The sequence below is a fragment of the Esox lucius genome, chromosome 19 (genome assembly GCF_011004845.1).
Source record: "Esox lucius isolate fEsoLuc1 chromosome 19, fEsoLuc1.pri, whole genome shotgun sequence".
NCBI lineage: Eukaryota > Metazoa > Chordata > Actinopteri > Esociformes > Esocidae > Esox > Esox lucius.
This window is the reverse complement of record NC_047587.1, coordinates 28,211,973-28,228,397: the sequence shown is the minus strand read 5'-3', so window position 1 is coordinate 28,228,397 and position 16,425 is coordinate 28,211,973. Positions and strand designations below refer to the sequence as shown.

Below are 16,425 nucleotides of genomic sequence, written 5' to 3'. Positions count from 1 at the left end.
CTCATTGTTCTGTTGTCTTTAATTATGTTGGAAATATATGGAAGTTTGCATTTGCATCTGCTTTTTCTAAATGGGTATGCATGTTTGGTGACAAAACTCAAATTCAAGTTAATATCATGAAAAGTTAATGCAATATATTGATTTGAATGTGTGTTTTGTCAACAAGGTCTATTTGTATTTCCAAATGAGTTTTGTCAGTCAGACTTCTATAGAAAGAATGCTGGTTCAGAAAAGCAAATAAACAAAAAAAATCTTTGTCTGCTAGGTGGCAGCCTACTGTTTTTCTTCTCTTACAAGACTGAAAGATTTAAATCACATACTCTTTGAATCCTCTCCCCTTCTCTCCATCTCAAGAGGTCCCTCCATTCTGACCTCCATTGGGTTAAAACAGAGATAAGAAGAGATTATAAGAATGTAATGAACATCTTCCAAGGTTTCCACAACGACAGAGTTCTATAACTGCCCTGGGCATACCCCAGCTAAAGCGGATCAGCAATGACTTCCCAGCGGTTTAAGCTCAACGTCCAGCTTTCAGAAGTCGGCTGACAATGCTGCAGGTTTCATCTTGCAAAGCTGAAGGCCTTGTGAAAATCTTGGCTATGGGCAAACTATGCCACACTCACAGATGTTAGTCTATTCTCCAAAAGGGATCCAGACCTGAATACATCCCAGATGATTTATAGGTCACAAAAACTATCAAATCATTCTGATTGGTCCAAGTAACCGATGGATTAAGCTGGAACAAGTGGAAAAAGCAACATTTGAATATTCTCAGACTCATTAGGTTTGATATGCTAATTGTAAATCCTAATAAAATAAATTAAAATACCATACCATACCATCTTCTTCCGCTTATCCGGGGCCGGGTCGCGGGGGCAGCAGTCTAAGCAGGGATGCCCATACTTCCCTCTCCCCAGACACTTCCTCTAGCTCTTCCGGGGGGACACCGAGGCGTTCCCAGGCCAGCCGGGAGACATAGTCCCTCCAGCGTGTCCTAGGTCTTCCCCGGGGTCTCCTCCCGGTGGGACGGGACCGGAACACCTTCCCAGGAAGGCGTTCCGGAGGCATACGAAAAAGATGCCCAAGCCACCTCAGCTGACCCCTCTCGATGTGGAGGAGCAGCGGCTCTACTCTGAGCTCCTCCCGGGTGACCGAGCTTCTCACCCTATCTCTAAGGGATCGCCCGGCCACCCTGCGGAGAAAGCTCATTTCGGCCGCCTGTATCCGGGATCTTGTCCTTTCGGTCATGACCCAAAGCTCATGACCATAGGTGAGAGTAGGAACGTAGATTGACTGGTAAATCGAGAGCTTCGCCTTGCGGCTCAGCTCTTTCTTCACCACGACAGACCGATACATCGACTGCATTACTGCAGAAGCTGCATCGATCCGTCTGTCAATCTCCCGTTCCATCCTTCCCTCACTCGTGAACAAGACCCCTAGATACTTAAACTCCTCCACTTGAGGCAGGCACTCTCCACCAACCTGAAGTGGGCAAGCCACCCTTTTCCGACTGAGGACCATGGCCTCGGATTTGGAGGTACTGATTTTCATCCCCACCGCTTCACACTCGGCTGCAAACCGTCCCAGCGCATGCTGAAGGTCCTGGGTTTGCTAAATTAAAATAACAAATGACAAATTACTTTTTCACCCCTGATTTGGAGCTCAAGTAAACCAGTATTACCTATTGTTTTATAATCCCTGCAGTGTCTGGCCTAGCCATTGAGTCCTAGTTAAGAAGAATCATTAGACAAGGGGAGGGCAAAGTTTCTGCCTCCGGGGCCACATCAGGATGTTGAAATTAAATGGAGGGCCACATTTATTTTTTCATTTGTTAACCATAAATTATTAGCAGACCAGAAAGAGGCAATAATAAAAACATTTACAGTAGGTCCAATAAAATGTCGAAATAATTTAAATTCAGATTCACCACATATAAGAATGGACTGGTGAGTTACGTTTTACTTCCCCTCAAAACAATTTTATTAACCTGCCTACCGCGGGTGGGATGGAATTGCTTCGCGGGCCGAAACAGGGCTTTAGTTTGCCCACCCCTGCATTAGAGCATTGCCTCACTGGTCAAATACATACGACGGGTACTCAGCTCAGGCAGTTTTCCGAAACAGTTTTCCCCAGCATAATCCCCTTTTGCGCTTCCCAGCTGAATGGCCATTAGTCGAAGGCAAGACAATAGACCAGACTTGTGGTTTGTGGGGGATGAATATAGTGCCGTTAGGTAACTACAACGTGGTGAAGATGACAAACTGAAACAATTACATTTTCGTCAAAAACAACTTTATGTCAGCGTTTCGCACATGCGCAGTTCTCAATATATATTTGATGTTGATGGGCCGTGGCTGTCGGAGGTTAGCATAGCCACCTTTGTCATGCAGCAACAACCCTTCTGAAAATATAGCAATCGTATTTTAAAAGATACTTCAGATTAGCATCAAAGACAGGTATTTGGGTGAAGAGAAGAAGAGTGAGATGAAATGACAACGTCAACATTACAGGTAAGTTAGTTAACGTAGTATTGCTTATTAGCTAAAGATGCTAACTTGCTAACGTTAGAAACTGACCAACAACACAGCTAATCTATCACCATGCATTGTTGTGTGTAGCTCAATAGCTAGTTATATAAATTATAAATGGAAAAAAATGGAAAGTTATATAAACTAGAAACACTTGAATGTTGGTGTTTAACTGTACGTTATTAGCTAGTTACTACAGCAACCTAGTCTCAGGGGAATACATAACTTATACGTACATCTGTGACAGCCAAATTCTTGATATGTTATCTAGTAGTACGTTATAATGCGATACTAAAATGGATCATCTTATGAATTTGCTAAAATGTAGAACATGTTATGAATTATATTTAACAAATGATATGCTACACATTACCTTAAACAACTGATCTATTACGAATTACATTTAAGGTTAAGGATAAGGTTGGGTATCACAGTACTGGTGTTAAGGTTAGGCATCACAGTACTAGGGTTAAAGTTAGGCATCACAGTACTAGGGTTATGGTTAGGCATCACAGTACTAGGGTTAAGGTTAAGCATCACAGTACTTTGGTTAAAGTTAAGTATCACAGTACTAGGGTTAAAGTTAAGCATCACAGTACTTTGGTTAAAGTTAAGTATCACAGTACTAGGGTTAAAGTTAGGCATCACAGTACTTGGGTTAAGGTTAGGCATCACAGAACTTGGATTAAGGTTAGGCATCACGGTACTGGGATTAAGGTAACCAAATAACTAGAAAAAAAATAGCCACTCCTTGCATTCAAACTTGCAACAAAAGGAGTGAAGCTCGAGGATGTTTATGCCCACCATCCCTGGTCAAATGCCCTTTCAAACAGCACTCACCACTGGCCGGTCTGTACTTTAACATAACATATCTTATGAATTTGTTCGGCCATTAAAGATTTAGGTATACTATCTTGTGTGTTCTCTGAAGATGTTTGCCAAATGACTGTAACCATATGCCATTTAATATGTGAATCGGCAGTTAAAACAATAACAAATCAAACATCACTGCCCATTTCCATAAAAAGCTTGGGGATGGGGCTGGAGAAATGTAACCACAGGAACTAATAGACATGCAAGGGTTGACCATTCATTATATTTTTTTGAACCAGGTTTTTAGGCTATAAACTGTTTATTTTTCAAACATTACAGTGAAACATACAGATATTTTAAGTTTTACTTGGGTACAACAGCTAAACTTAGCTCATTCTTTATGTATCAATGGATAAATATAATTATAGTTCTAAACACATAGGAACCTAAATTGGCCCTGTAAGCTGACTGCTGTTACATTACTACAGTAGGTACTATTATTTGATTGGTACTTAGGTAGATAATTGCCTTAATGTCAGCTTTCACCCATGGTATTACAACCCTTTCGCCCTCATTTCTCTCACACAGAAAGCAATTGATCTTGTTACCAAAGCCACAGAGGAGGACAAGAACAAGAACTATGAGGAGGCCTTGCGCCTTTATCAGCATGCGGTGGAGTACTTCCTGCATGCTATTAAGTGTGAGTGGGAAATGTAGTCTTCTCCTGGCCACAGTAAAATAAAACCATTTTGGGAGGCAAACATTTATTAGGGAAACACTGCACGGATAGGAACCAGAAGACATTGACATTTTTCCCTCTCTTTTATTAAGATGAAGCGCACAGTGACAAAGCAAAGGAGAGCATACGTGGTAAATGTATGCAGTACTTAGATCGGGCAGAGAAACTCAAAGATTACTTGAAGAACAAAGACAAAGCTGGGAAGAAGCCTGTCAAGGAAGCACAGAGTAATGACAAGTAAGTTGTCATCACACATTTGCTCATGCCAACCCTGTCCCGCATTAGCACAAACACACAGAGGAAATACCAGTGGTGAACAGATACCACTGTTCAAGCGTGCGTTGCGGACTATAAACAGGACCACGTAGTCACCAGCAGCAACTCATTTGATTTGACATTTACGTGTGTATGTTTCTTTCAAGGAGTGACAGTGACAGTGAGGGTGAAAATCCAGAGAGAAAGAAATTGCAGGAGCAGCTAATGGGTGTGTTGGTCTCTTCTTTACCTAGTCCATAGCCAAGATTGTGTGTCATCTAAATGAAGATGATAAACATGCATGAGGCACCTAACTGTTTCTGGTCCTGGTAAAGGTGCCATTGTAATGGAAAAGCCCAATGTCCGATGGAACGATGTGGCTGGACTGGAGGGAGCTAAGGAGGCCCTGAAGGAAGCTGTAATCCTGCCCATTAAATTCCCTCACCTCTTTACAGGTTAGACTGCTTTTATTCATCATATACAGCGGCTTCCGATAGTATTGTGACCCCTTCACTTTCTCCACATTTTGTTGTTATAGGCCTGACACTCACGATTGAGCTCAGATGTCTGTAGAACTTAACTGGAGTCCACCTATGGCAAATTCAATTAATTGGATAGGGCTGCAACTAACAACTATCTGGATAATCGATTAATCTGTTGATTATTATTGCCATTAATTGATTAATCAGATAACATAATATGGTATTGAGATGGAGAATGGGAGAAACTGCCCAAATCCAGATGTCTATAACTGGTAGAGACATATCCAAGAAGACCAAAATCTGTGATCGCTGCCAAAGTACTAAACACTTATGTGCATACATTTTTTATTTTCAATAAATTGGCACAACGTTTGAAAATATGGTTTTGCTTGTCAGTGTAAGGTAGTATATAGATTGATGGCACACTTTATTGGGGGGTGGGGTGGGGGGTCCATTATAAAATCAGTCTATAACACAGCGAAATGTGGGCTTGTCAGCCTAACTATTGAAAATTCTGGATGTGTAACCTCTGTTCATTATGCTTGAATTCTGGATGTGTAGCCTATGTTCATTATGCTTGAATTCTGGATGTGTAGCCTATGTTCATTATGCTTGAATTCTGGATGTGTAGCCTATGTTCATTATGCTTGAATTCTGGATGTGTAACCTCTGTTCATTATGCTTGAATTCGGGATGTGTTGCCTCTGTTCATTATGCTTGAATTTGGTTGCAGGCAAACGCACCCCTTGGAGAGGGATTCTGCTGTTTGGACCCCCAGGGACAGGAAAGTCTTACCTGGCCAAAGCAGTAGCCACAGAAGCCAACAACTCCACCTTCTTCTCCGTGTCCTCATCAGACCTCATGTCTAAGTGGCTTGGAGAGAGTGAGAAGTGAGGCAGTTGTTTATTTGTAATTGTGTAAATCGCCATTGTGCATCCACACCTGATTGGACCCATTCTTCGGACTAATACTCTTGTGTCCAGTTTAATGTCTATATCTCTTTCTCATCGTTTAGACTGGTGAAAAACCTATTTGATCTTGCCCGCCAACACAAGCCCTCCATCATCTTTATTGATGAGGTTGACTCGCTCTGTGGCTCAAGGAATGAGAATGAGAGTGAGGCGGCCCGGCGGATCAAGACCGAGTTCTTGGTACAGATGCAGGGTGAGAGATGAGTAACTCCACCTGGTCCACACCTTTTGCCAAGCATTTGCCCCTAAGACCAAACAAACAGCCCACTTGACCTTTCTGATTTAATGTGTAAAATGCAGGAAAGGAGCAACAGGTTCAAACAGTTCTCCTTCCTGTTTTCTGATTGACAGGTGTCGGCAACAACAACGATGGAATTCTCACCCTAGGTGCCACTAACATTCCCTGGGTTCTAGATGCTGCCATCCGCAGAAGGTCAGTGGTCAAAACTAGAGGACAGGGATTGGACGTATGTTTGTTGTAGACCAACAGGTTTACATAATATTTGTATTCAAATGTACAGATCTATGTAGTTTCCATTGAGTGGAAGACCAACGCTGTATTTTGTTTGTTTGTTGAAAAGTAAATTGGGAACATTTTGGGTTGAATCGTTGAAGCAAAAATGGTGTGCAGTTAAGTAATGATCGAGCCTTCTCACCCGTAATGGCACCATCAGGTTTGAGAAGCGCATCTACATCCCTCTTCCAGAGGAGCCTGCTAGGTCCCAGATGTTCCGGCTGCACCTGGGCAACACACCCCACAGCCTGAGTGATGCAGACCTTCGTCAGCTCGCCAAAAAGACGGAGGGCTATTCTGGGGCCGACATCAGCATCATCGTACGGGATGCCCTCATGCAGCCGGTCAGGAAAGTGCAGTCAGCCACTCACTTCAAGAAGGTAATTTCTTCACAGGATAAGCTGTAGTAATAGGATGCATTATATTAACAAGATATGCTATAGAAACAGGATATACTGTAGTAACAGGATGCATATTATCAAGCTAAACTATAGAGACCTGATATACTGTAGTAACAGTAACTGCATGTAACAGTAGTATGAAGTACTGTTGTAACAGGATATATTGTAGTAAACCTGTTGCAGTGGACTCTTGAGATTTGAGTTTGCGGTTTGTTATGTTAGGTGCGAGGGCCTTCCCGTGCCAACAGTCAGTTGATGGTGGATGACCTTCTGACACCTTGCTCGCCTGGGGACCCAGGTGCTGTAGAGATGACCTGGATGGATGTGCCAAGCGAAAAGCTGCTGGAGCCAATCGTCTGCATGGTGACAAACACACATCCACAACCAACATGTCCATTTCAACATATCCCTTTGTCCAAGTGCTGAACAATGCTAATGGTTTCTACTCTGCCCTCCAGTCTGACATGCTGCGGTCCCTGTCCACCACACGTCCTACAGTCAACACAGAGGACTTGTTCAAGGTCAGAAAGTTCACCGAGGACTTTGGACAGGAGGGCTGAGAAGGCCTGGTCAAGCTGACCTTCACTACTCTACACTTTTTTCTCCTGTCAAATCCCATCCATCTTCCCATCAAATAGTAGCTACAGTATTACCACACTACAAAATTGGACTAATCTGCACTGGCAAGAATGATGGAGCGTTTTAACTTCATGCATATTCTTTCCCTATGATCATACTATTGGACAAAGTCCTGAAGACTGAAATACTTTATTTATTTTCCATTCTGCACTTTTGGAAGTTGTTTAATTATCATTATGTAGAGTGGTGTTGAAGAGCTTTTAAACAATTCTAGGTTTCCGGTCTTATATTTCATGTTCAAGTCTTAATGTCTTGTGTGTGATTGCTCTGTTTACGTTGCTTTTGAAGGATTTGAGCATTGACTGACCATGGCTGCTCCCCAGTGTTGGTATGGACAGTGTTGCTTCAACTATTTATTTAATATGATCTAGACGTTTTGTGTGATATGACTGACTGAGGATGGAGTGGGGGCAGACTGTTCAACTGTTGGAGGATTAAAAATAAATGGTTCCATGGCCGACACTCAGAACACACATTGTCCATTACTGTTGTCATTGGGAGTCAGAAAAATATCCAAAAAGCCCTGGTTTTCCAAAAGACTGTACTAACTTTTCCTAAGCTTTTGCACATGTATGGATCATGCTCGTGAGTGGCTGTTGTCTACATGGTGGCTGCTTCCTGGAATTGAGGACTAGGCAGGAAGTCTAAAGTCCTCCACACAGGATTTTAGGCTTTTAAGTTGCAAAACTCTAAAATGTTGCATATAGTATTCCATAATAGAGCAGATGGTATTACTAATTCAACATGTCTAGGAGGCATGTTTGTTTAACATGGCATATTTCTATCTGAACGTACCAGAACAGACAAATGTATTGAACACAGCAACTCTAGTTGTCATAATAGTATTGCTGTATCTCTGTATAGTTGGGGCCAGGGGTTAGTTTGTCACAGAAGGTTATCACTGTTGTTATGCCAACCTAATAAAATCAGAATTTAAAAAAAAGTTTTGACATTCATTTAAAATTACACTCCATATTATTGATCACTGGCTAATAATGACTCCACCCTTATAATCAAAATGTCTGTACCTTGTGAAAAAATTAATCATACTGACTTTGAATAAATGTAAACACTCCACATTTATTTGAAAAAAGCAGTTAATTCAAACTAAAATATTCAAGTAACAAAAAGTCTATTTACATCATTACAGCATAATAAATCCTCTTAGTTACAAGAAACTCACAGTCAGAAGACAAACCTACATCCGTTCAAACAATTCCATAGGACATATGTTAATCATATACATTCTGTATTATTTATCAGATGCACAGAATTACAAAGTATTTTGCAAACAATAGCAGAAAGCTGAACTGTAGAGTAGTTGAAAACTTTTCAACATCTCTAATTTGGACTGGTATATACATTCTATGAAAGCACATTCTTACAACCAGGGTTTATTCTCCCATTAAATTAAACTGCAATGAAGTATGTGCATTTACATGTTGCTGCGTTTTGATTGACTCTCTACAGCAGGCGCCGCCCTTTTGTTGCGATGGTGAGGGAAAGTTGGCATCAGGTCTGGTTCACAAGCTAAAGAAAAGACAGAGACCCAAATCACTCCTTTAATTCCACAGAAACTACTCTTTTTTCTCTTCACCATGAGCCCTGAAAAAGGCACTTTGATTGTTCATTAGTCAGCATCTTTAGAAATCTGTGTGTCAGCTCATGCTTCTTATTGAACTATAACCTAGAGCCCACTTACGTAAAGGCTTCTCCTTAAAGTAGGAACTCTCCAAGCAGTCCTTGGCTGTGGCCCTGACAGATGACAAAAACACCTGTGTGAGCCAAAGATAATTATGTAAACCGTACATCTAAAGGTTTGTTCAGCGGTATTTACCTGCGTAGGGGATTATACATGAACAGTAAGTTGAGTAAACGCAGCCCTGCATCAGACAACCAGGTGAACTTATTCTTCAGGTTGTTGTATGGTTGTTTCCTCAAACTGTACTGGCCAACTAGGGGAAGGCGAGTGAAGCCCTGAAAAACAAACACATTGACATTAAAACATAGGTTGAACAATCGAATTATGGTGAAAACTAACATTAGGGGGGAACATTTTATGCACTTTCTGCTTGTATTCTGGCCTGGACTTGGGCAAAGGCAGAGCAACCTCTAGCTTCCAATACAAATAAAATAATTCTGCATGCACTGTAATTATAAAATTGTTAAAAGCTATTGCTATAGTAGTCTGTTTGTTAACTCCTTTTACTTTGGTGCCGGTGACCACAATCGAAGAAAAGGGCCAGCAGAGAGCTGGTTCCTCCTAGCACGAAAACATTCCAGATTAGAATGCCTGGTTTAGCGAGCAGTGTGAATAGAACCAGAAAGCCATGGAATGTGCTTTGGAAAACCTCTCGACATCGACTGTCCAGAGACTGGGGAGAGTTACTGTGACTGGGAAGTGTTGCTGTGATGAAGCAGGGTCTTAATCATAAATTAAATGTCATGAAATTTGGGGGAAAATACACAGTGTAAGAAAGATGCCCGCCATAGTGAAGCCTGAATCGACCCCGAGGAAAATTATCTTACCGGCCAGATGTTCTCATTGGGAGTACCCAGCAGTTGTACTATGAGGTCCACCTGTTGGATCTCAGAGCCCCCTGGCAGCAGAGGCTTATGGGCAAGCAGCTCAGCCAAGATGCAGCCGACTGCCCTAAGGAGGCATGAGTTACAGTTTGGTCACACAGACATGATTAAGAACATTAGCGACTGACAGCACCACCCTCACTGTAAAGCAGCGTGGGTTCAGCAACATGTTATGCAGATGCAGTCCATCAGCAGGGAACAACTTCAGGGCTGAGAGCAAGATTAATGGAGCCAAATACAGGAAAACCCCAGAGGAAGCCTGACACAAGTCTTCAAGACAACGTCCTAAACACTATAGTGGTTTAAAAACCAGAAACTGACGTAGAATGATGCAACCTGATTTTAACTGAAGGGTAAATCAGCTAGTTATCTAACCAACACACTTTACTTTGTCAAAAACTTTAGTTTCACATTAAAACAATATCTTGTCTTGTATGTGCTGTTAATCAAAAAGAGAAAATCCCCACTGAATGGATTTTGATTCAGGAAGTCCTTCAGGGGTAAATATGCATGTAAATCCCTCAGTTGATGTAAACGGACAAAGGACAGACGGTCTGTGAGAAAATGTTTATGGTCCCTAATAAACAACATCCCAAAAACAATGAGGCTCAAACAAAAGGGGAATCAATTAACTAAAACTGGAACAGGTGGGGATGTAAAATTAGCTTCTGAAAGACACTCATTGGGGTACGTCTAGGGGACTCCGCAACAGAATAACTAGGTACAACTACTTACCACATGTCTAAGGCTGTGGTCTGTGTCTTAGTCCCTAGGAGGAGCTCTGGGGCTCTGTACCTGGAAAGATGGGGGAGGAAGATCTCATGAAGCTCAGGGAGGATTAAGGATCAGTGCCTGTTGAAGTTGAAGGACAGACTCACCACAATGTCACCACCCGAGGTGTCATGGGCTGTAGGGGAATGCCATAGCACCGGGCCAAGCCGAAGTCAGCTGGACAGAGAGGAAACTATGAGCACAATCCACCATTGACAGAAGCATGGCCTCTATGGACTATAACGTATCAGCGCATGTTGAATAATGTTGTAAACTGGTTATGAATTGGTGTGCACCTCAAGCACCACATCTACGTTATATGTTTATTACTGGGCACATTTAAAGTCAGGTATTGTGGTTCAACTAAAGGACATGCATGCTGACTGACATAACCCAGGGAACACAACTTGAATGGTGAGGACTCACCAATCTTCACACAACCTTTGTCAGTCATCAGCAGATTGGACACCTTCAGGTCCCTGCCACAGTCACGGATTCAAATGAACCACGTACATGTTAGATAAAACTAACAAGGCATGTAATGAGTGAAAACTGCATCAGAGTACACTATACATTCAAAACAGAACTCCGATCCATTTCTATCAGAGCCATAACCTTTTCAGACATACGGACTGTGGTGCCTAGAGAGCGCTTCAGATACAGCATATTCGTATATTAGAAAGGGCACACCACAGCTGTTTAAATGACGACGGGAAACATTCTCTGGAGATAGTTCTGAAGCGTCACTGAAAGTAAAGAAAAATTGGTCTGGATTCTGGAAAGAATCCTTTTTTTTTTTTTTTAAGTTGACGGAAAGGTCATGAACTGTCATCATCAACGCGTAACCACAGTTGTGGTACAACATTTGCTCCAATCTACAGACGTATTTAATCCTAAATCACATCATATGACTCTGAGACACAAGGTCTGGACAATGTTGTGTCTAACCTGTGCAGGATAAAGTTGAGGTGAAGATAATCCAGGCCTCTCAGCAGCTGTAGAGCAATACACTTCACCTGGAGGAGAAAGAGGCTTAGACATCCACACACAGTTGTCTGAAGAAATCAATGATGCCTAGTGTCAAAATATTTTCACTACTGTACACACCTGTGCCTCTGAGAAAGGTGTTGGCATGTTTTCTAGTAGACTGGCCAGGTCCTGCTCACAGTAACTCATTACCAGGAAAAGGCTGTTCAGAGACAAATTCTGATATAATTGACTGATAAATGGGCTACTGAATGCAGCCAACCAATTCCCTAAAACACAGTGTGACAACAATGTTGAGTCACTAGTAATGGCTACCTCTCCAGGTGACTGCCCACCACCACCTCCTTCAATTCTACTATGTTGGGATGTCGGAGCTTGAGCAGCAGGTTGATCTCTCTGAGGCTACTGATTGGGATCCCTGTGACAAAATGTGCCAGTGAAAACAACAGCATTATCCAACATAAGGGCCTAAATAAACAAGTTAGCGGTAACCTATGATTACAATGTCACAATCACAAAACTGTTGAGTGATATGAGTGACGCAACTACAGAAAGGCAGGTCAGCATACCATCCTTCTCCTTGTCCATCCGGACCTTCTTCAGTGCTACGATCTCATCAGACCTGGTGTCTCTGGCCCTGTCTGTGACAGGATAGGGTTTCATTAGAGGCTTACAGGCATCCAAACAGACAGATCTACAGCACTTCAATTGTTCTTACAAATAATTAAAGGTATTGGAACCTGTGTGTAAGCTTAATCTGTGCTCCATGAAATCTAAGAACTGCCAGTCCAGTGACAACAAATCATAGATGACTTACACACAATTCCATATGTTCCCTCGCCGATTCGGTTCAGTTTCTCAAATTCCTTCACACTCCTACAGTTCCCAAGCTGACAGAAGAAAATACATAATACCATAGGTGTTAAAAAGAGATCAGTCATTCACAATATTTGCTAATGCCACCTGTAATGCCATGGCTCTTCACACTCAAACTACGTGAAAAATATGATAATGTCGCTTTTACCTTTTTGCTATTAAATTTATAATTTTAGTAACTTAACCCAGATACCTTTATCAACACCCAGGCGTTTAAAAGGAACCCAGTTAACTGGATTTGTAAGGGATCTACAAGCTCTGTCTGCATGCCTAAGTTCTATAGGCCAGAGGTAACATGACATAACCACCTGTGAAGTCTTTGCGTAGCTGGCTGAACGCGACGTTTCTAACTGAACAAATAAGTGTACCCGCTTATAAATACTTTTCCTAATATACCGCGTTTACACAGGACATTCTTATAAATGCGGGCTGAGGTGTTAAGCTCGGTCATTATGTGACGTCGGATGCTTCAGCCAGCCACCACTAATCGTAGCGGCTCTTCAACTCAATCAATCGTGCGGGTACTAACTAGTGACGTGTGGGGACTTTATGTGGGTTAAGTACTGTAAATTACCAGCACTCTAAAAATAAATACATAAATGACGCAACTCCATTCAGTCGCAATGTTTTCAGGATAATGTAACTAGCTGGACACGACTATCCAATTCATCTGAATCTTTCTAGATATAAGTTATGTTTTTGAAGCATTTGCTCACCCTGTGTTTTTGAGGGACTGTGAACGTTCTTTTGTTCTTGATAGACTTCAGCTTTATTGGGTCTGGGTCCGTGTCTGCTGCAGTTTCCATTTTCTGTTTGCAAGCCCTATATGAGGGTTCATTCGGCTTTGCTGAACTATATGAAAGAGAATACGATGAGTATGAGTACAACGTAGACGTCTAGCTATCTACCATTGTAGGTAGTTAAAACAAACATCAGATACGGTTAGTAAACACTAGTATTCTACCAGCAGCACAAACCATGACGTCATATCCGTATTGTAACGAGGAAAACGTCAAAATAAAAGCGCCAGTGTATAATTCGTTCAATTTCTATGTTGTTTTCTAATGAATGCAAAGAGCAATTAAGGGAAAAAGTATGTAAAGAATTAAATATATATTTAAAAACAATATTAAAGTATAATTTTTTGCAGGGTTCAGTATATGGGATGTGCGCATCAGAATAACTTACATTTCTTACTGGGTTCTTGAAACCAAGAAATATAACCACTCTTAAAAGTCCACAAATCTATGCCTACATAGCAGGCACACTTTTTATAAGCCTCCAGGACAGATTTCAAACCAATTCCAATGGTAGTCCTGGGTATGCTGGTTTTTGGGGCCCAAATGAAACCTATTCAACCTGGTTTAATTTGTCAATCAGATAAATGTAAGCGAGAAAACCTGCACTAAGCCCTCTGTGCTCTAGGGGGTGGGAGACCTACAGTATAAATACTGTGACCTTACCTTTTCCAGCATTGTTATGCTTTGTTAGTGATGGCTCTACCAACACAAATGGGTTGCCTACTGGGTCTTGGCTCCTTGTTAGCCTCCTCTATAGTTCTGGTGGGTGGCTGAGCAAACAGGTCCTCCTTGGAAGGTGCAGTGACTATTATGGCAGGAGGAGTGGTTGTAGAGGAGACTGAAGATTCACCTGAGGAATTTTCTGCCGGAGAAGGGGTTGGCCAACTTGGCTCTACCACTATAAGATGAAGAAACAATCTTTCAAATAATTTAGTTCCACAAAGTTAATCATTCAAAAAAGGGGATAATTCACCTTTCCCACTAAGCATGGATTAATTACAACATCTGTTGGATGTCTTTTATGGTGAGTTCTGGACTGAGAGCATAGTTCATTGCTGGACAATACAGAGTAGAGCAAAATAAAAGAGAGTCATGTAGAGTAAAGCACAGTATACTGTAGTTAAGCAGTAATGCATAAGACGTGTTTTATCTGGTCAATGTGTAAATATAGATGTCCCATTACAATAGTAACTTAAATCGCAGAATTGTTCGCACATGTGTTTTTATAATTCCATTGTCCTCGATAATTAAAAGCGTGGGCCAGTTGTTCCTAATTAGCATAGGTAAACGCCCCGCAAATCCTCATAAAAGGACATGAAACTGCAGGGCCGTGAGCGCACACAGAAAGAGAGACCACATGAATGCCCAAATCAAAATGCTAAGACGGTGGAGAACCGGACTCCAAACGTAAAAAAAAAAGTCAGTAGTTCTGATGTGGAGGTACTGCTGCAGGAAGTGAACAGCAAACGAGCTGTCATATACAGTTGCTTCAGTAGTGGATATAAAATAACAACAAAAAATGCATGGAACGCTGTTACTCGTTCGGTGAACGCTGTATCCGGAGAAGGGGCGCACAATTGAAGTTAAAAAAAAAAGTTCGATCTCAAATCTGTGAACAATCTATGAACAGTCGAATAATGTAAATTATTATTAAAATATGATAAATTATGGGGTTATATATTACTTATGTACAATAAATCTGTACAACTGAAGAAAACGCAATAACTAATTATTTGCCATGAACATGTCAGCACTCAAGTGCTCTTGACTGTGCGTCCAGTGGATTCTGTTCTTATAAGAACAAATCCCAAATAAAACATTGGTGATTGTCAGAATCATCGTAGAAATTGCGCAAGTGTGTTTTAAGCGGTTTTAAGAAGGAATTTATTCTTAAGAACGGTTAGTGAATAAGGCCCATTGCCCTCAGCGTTCAAATGACTTATTATTCCCTTTCTCCCCCGTATAAATTGCTCTGGATAAGTGTCAGCTAAATTACAAAAATATCAAATAAAAAATTCTCTACATTATTTTCCCATGCTTGTTCCCAATGATTATACAAGCACCTCTGTTAGCAAGATTGTGCTAATTTATTGTGCTAAGTGGAGGATAATTTAGAAAAATAACGATGAATCTATAAAAAAAAAAACAGCTACTCTTTACTCATTTGTTTGTCAATTTGAATTTTGAATACAACACCTGTTATTGTTTACCTGAGGATTACACAAAAACATGTGTTTCCGAGATTGATAGTTTATGTACGTCGATCGTCCACAAAAAGAATACCAACGGAAGTACCTTCTTTGTTGTCTGTAAATGTACAAACACTACATCTTCAACATAATATTGTTCCTTTGTAGATTGTCAGTCATTACATGCGTAGCTCATTTGTGAATATTAAATTGGTTATATTTGTATAGCCCTGTATCTGTCTCATTAACAGTTAATGCATCCGCAACATACGGCAGTAATGCACTCAAAGGACAAAGTCGTTTTTCAAAAACACTTAGTTACGTTAAATTCAACACAATAACTTCAACAAAAGGCTCTGGCTTGGGTTTTTTTACCTTCATTCTTTTGTTGGCTCACTGCAGATCCCATCAGACTTTAGGTCAACACAACCTCCAGTTATCCATGCTTAATCTTAGTGTGTCACTGCTAGGAGTATTACCCAGAAAGGAGCTGTGACTATCTCACTCACTCAATCTCTTTCTGTCTGTCAAGTCTAACCAGGATTCTATCTAGGGTGGTTGATCCTAGCCTGGGTAGTATTTATTGATTATATACCACTCCCTGTACTCCATGAAATGTGTTTTTCAGCAATGATAAAGAATGGAATGTTGGCCAAAGAGGTGCTCAGTCATGTACCTTGGCTAAGAGAGCAGATGGCTAAGGGTTATAAAAAGCAACACTGGCTGGACTCCAATTGTTGACAGCCCCTACACCATCAGCCCTTGAATGACGTTTTACATTGTCACATCCAAGTGTATTTGTAAGTGCATTTGCCTGTGCATGTAATGACTGAAGTTGACTAACTTTCTACAGAGGTCACTGGCTTCTGACTGT

General features: G+C 41.2%; 2 protein-coding genes across 3 annotated transcripts; one reads left to right on the top strand and one right to left on the bottom strand.

Annotated features, from left to right (window-relative positions):
• Positions 1–2,110: 2,110 nt before the first annotated feature.
• vps4a (vacuolar protein sorting 4 homolog A) lies at positions 2,111–8,285 on the top strand. Its single transcript, XM_010884095.4, has 11 exons — positions 2,111–2,510; positions 3,930–4,041; positions 4,173–4,317; positions 4,503–4,564; positions 4,671–4,790; positions 5,551–5,707; positions 5,833–5,981; positions 6,140–6,221; positions 6,463–6,682; positions 6,926–7,066; positions 7,162–8,285. Exons 1-11 carry the CDS (start codon positions 2,490–2,492, stop codon positions 7,261–7,263), a joined length of 1,311 nt encoding a protein of 436 aa, XP_010882397.1. The 5' UTR covers positions 2,111–2,489; the 3' UTR covers positions 7,264–8,285.
• A 117-nt stretch (positions 8,286–8,402) lies between these two features.
• cdk10 (cyclin-dependent kinase 10) lies at positions 8,403–16,155 on the bottom strand. Of its 2 annotated transcripts, none has more exons than XM_010884096.4 (15): positions 15,927–16,155; positions 14,026–14,260; positions 13,279–13,414; positions 12,504–12,576; positions 12,256–12,327; positions 12,002–12,104; positions 11,807–11,888; positions 11,648–11,715; positions 11,126–11,178; positions 10,807–10,876; positions 10,664–10,723; positions 9,872–9,995; positions 9,180–9,319; positions 9,045–9,097; positions 8,403–8,872 (listed from the first exon to the last, which is right to left on the bottom strand). In XM_010884096.4, the coding sequence occupies exons 3-15, from the start codon at positions 13,366–13,368 to the stop codon at positions 8,778–8,780; spliced, it is 1,083 nt and encodes a 360-aa protein (XP_010882398.1). In that variant the 5' UTR covers positions 13,369–13,414; positions 14,026–14,260; positions 15,927–16,155; the 3' UTR covers positions 8,403–8,777. The 2 variants fall into 2 exon arrangements, with proteins under 2 accessions (XP_010882398.1, XP_010882399.1); XM_010884097.4 differs by lacking the exon at positions 15,927–16,155 and adding an exon at positions 14,336–14,467.
• Between the last annotated feature and the right edge of the window lie 270 nt (positions 16,156–16,425).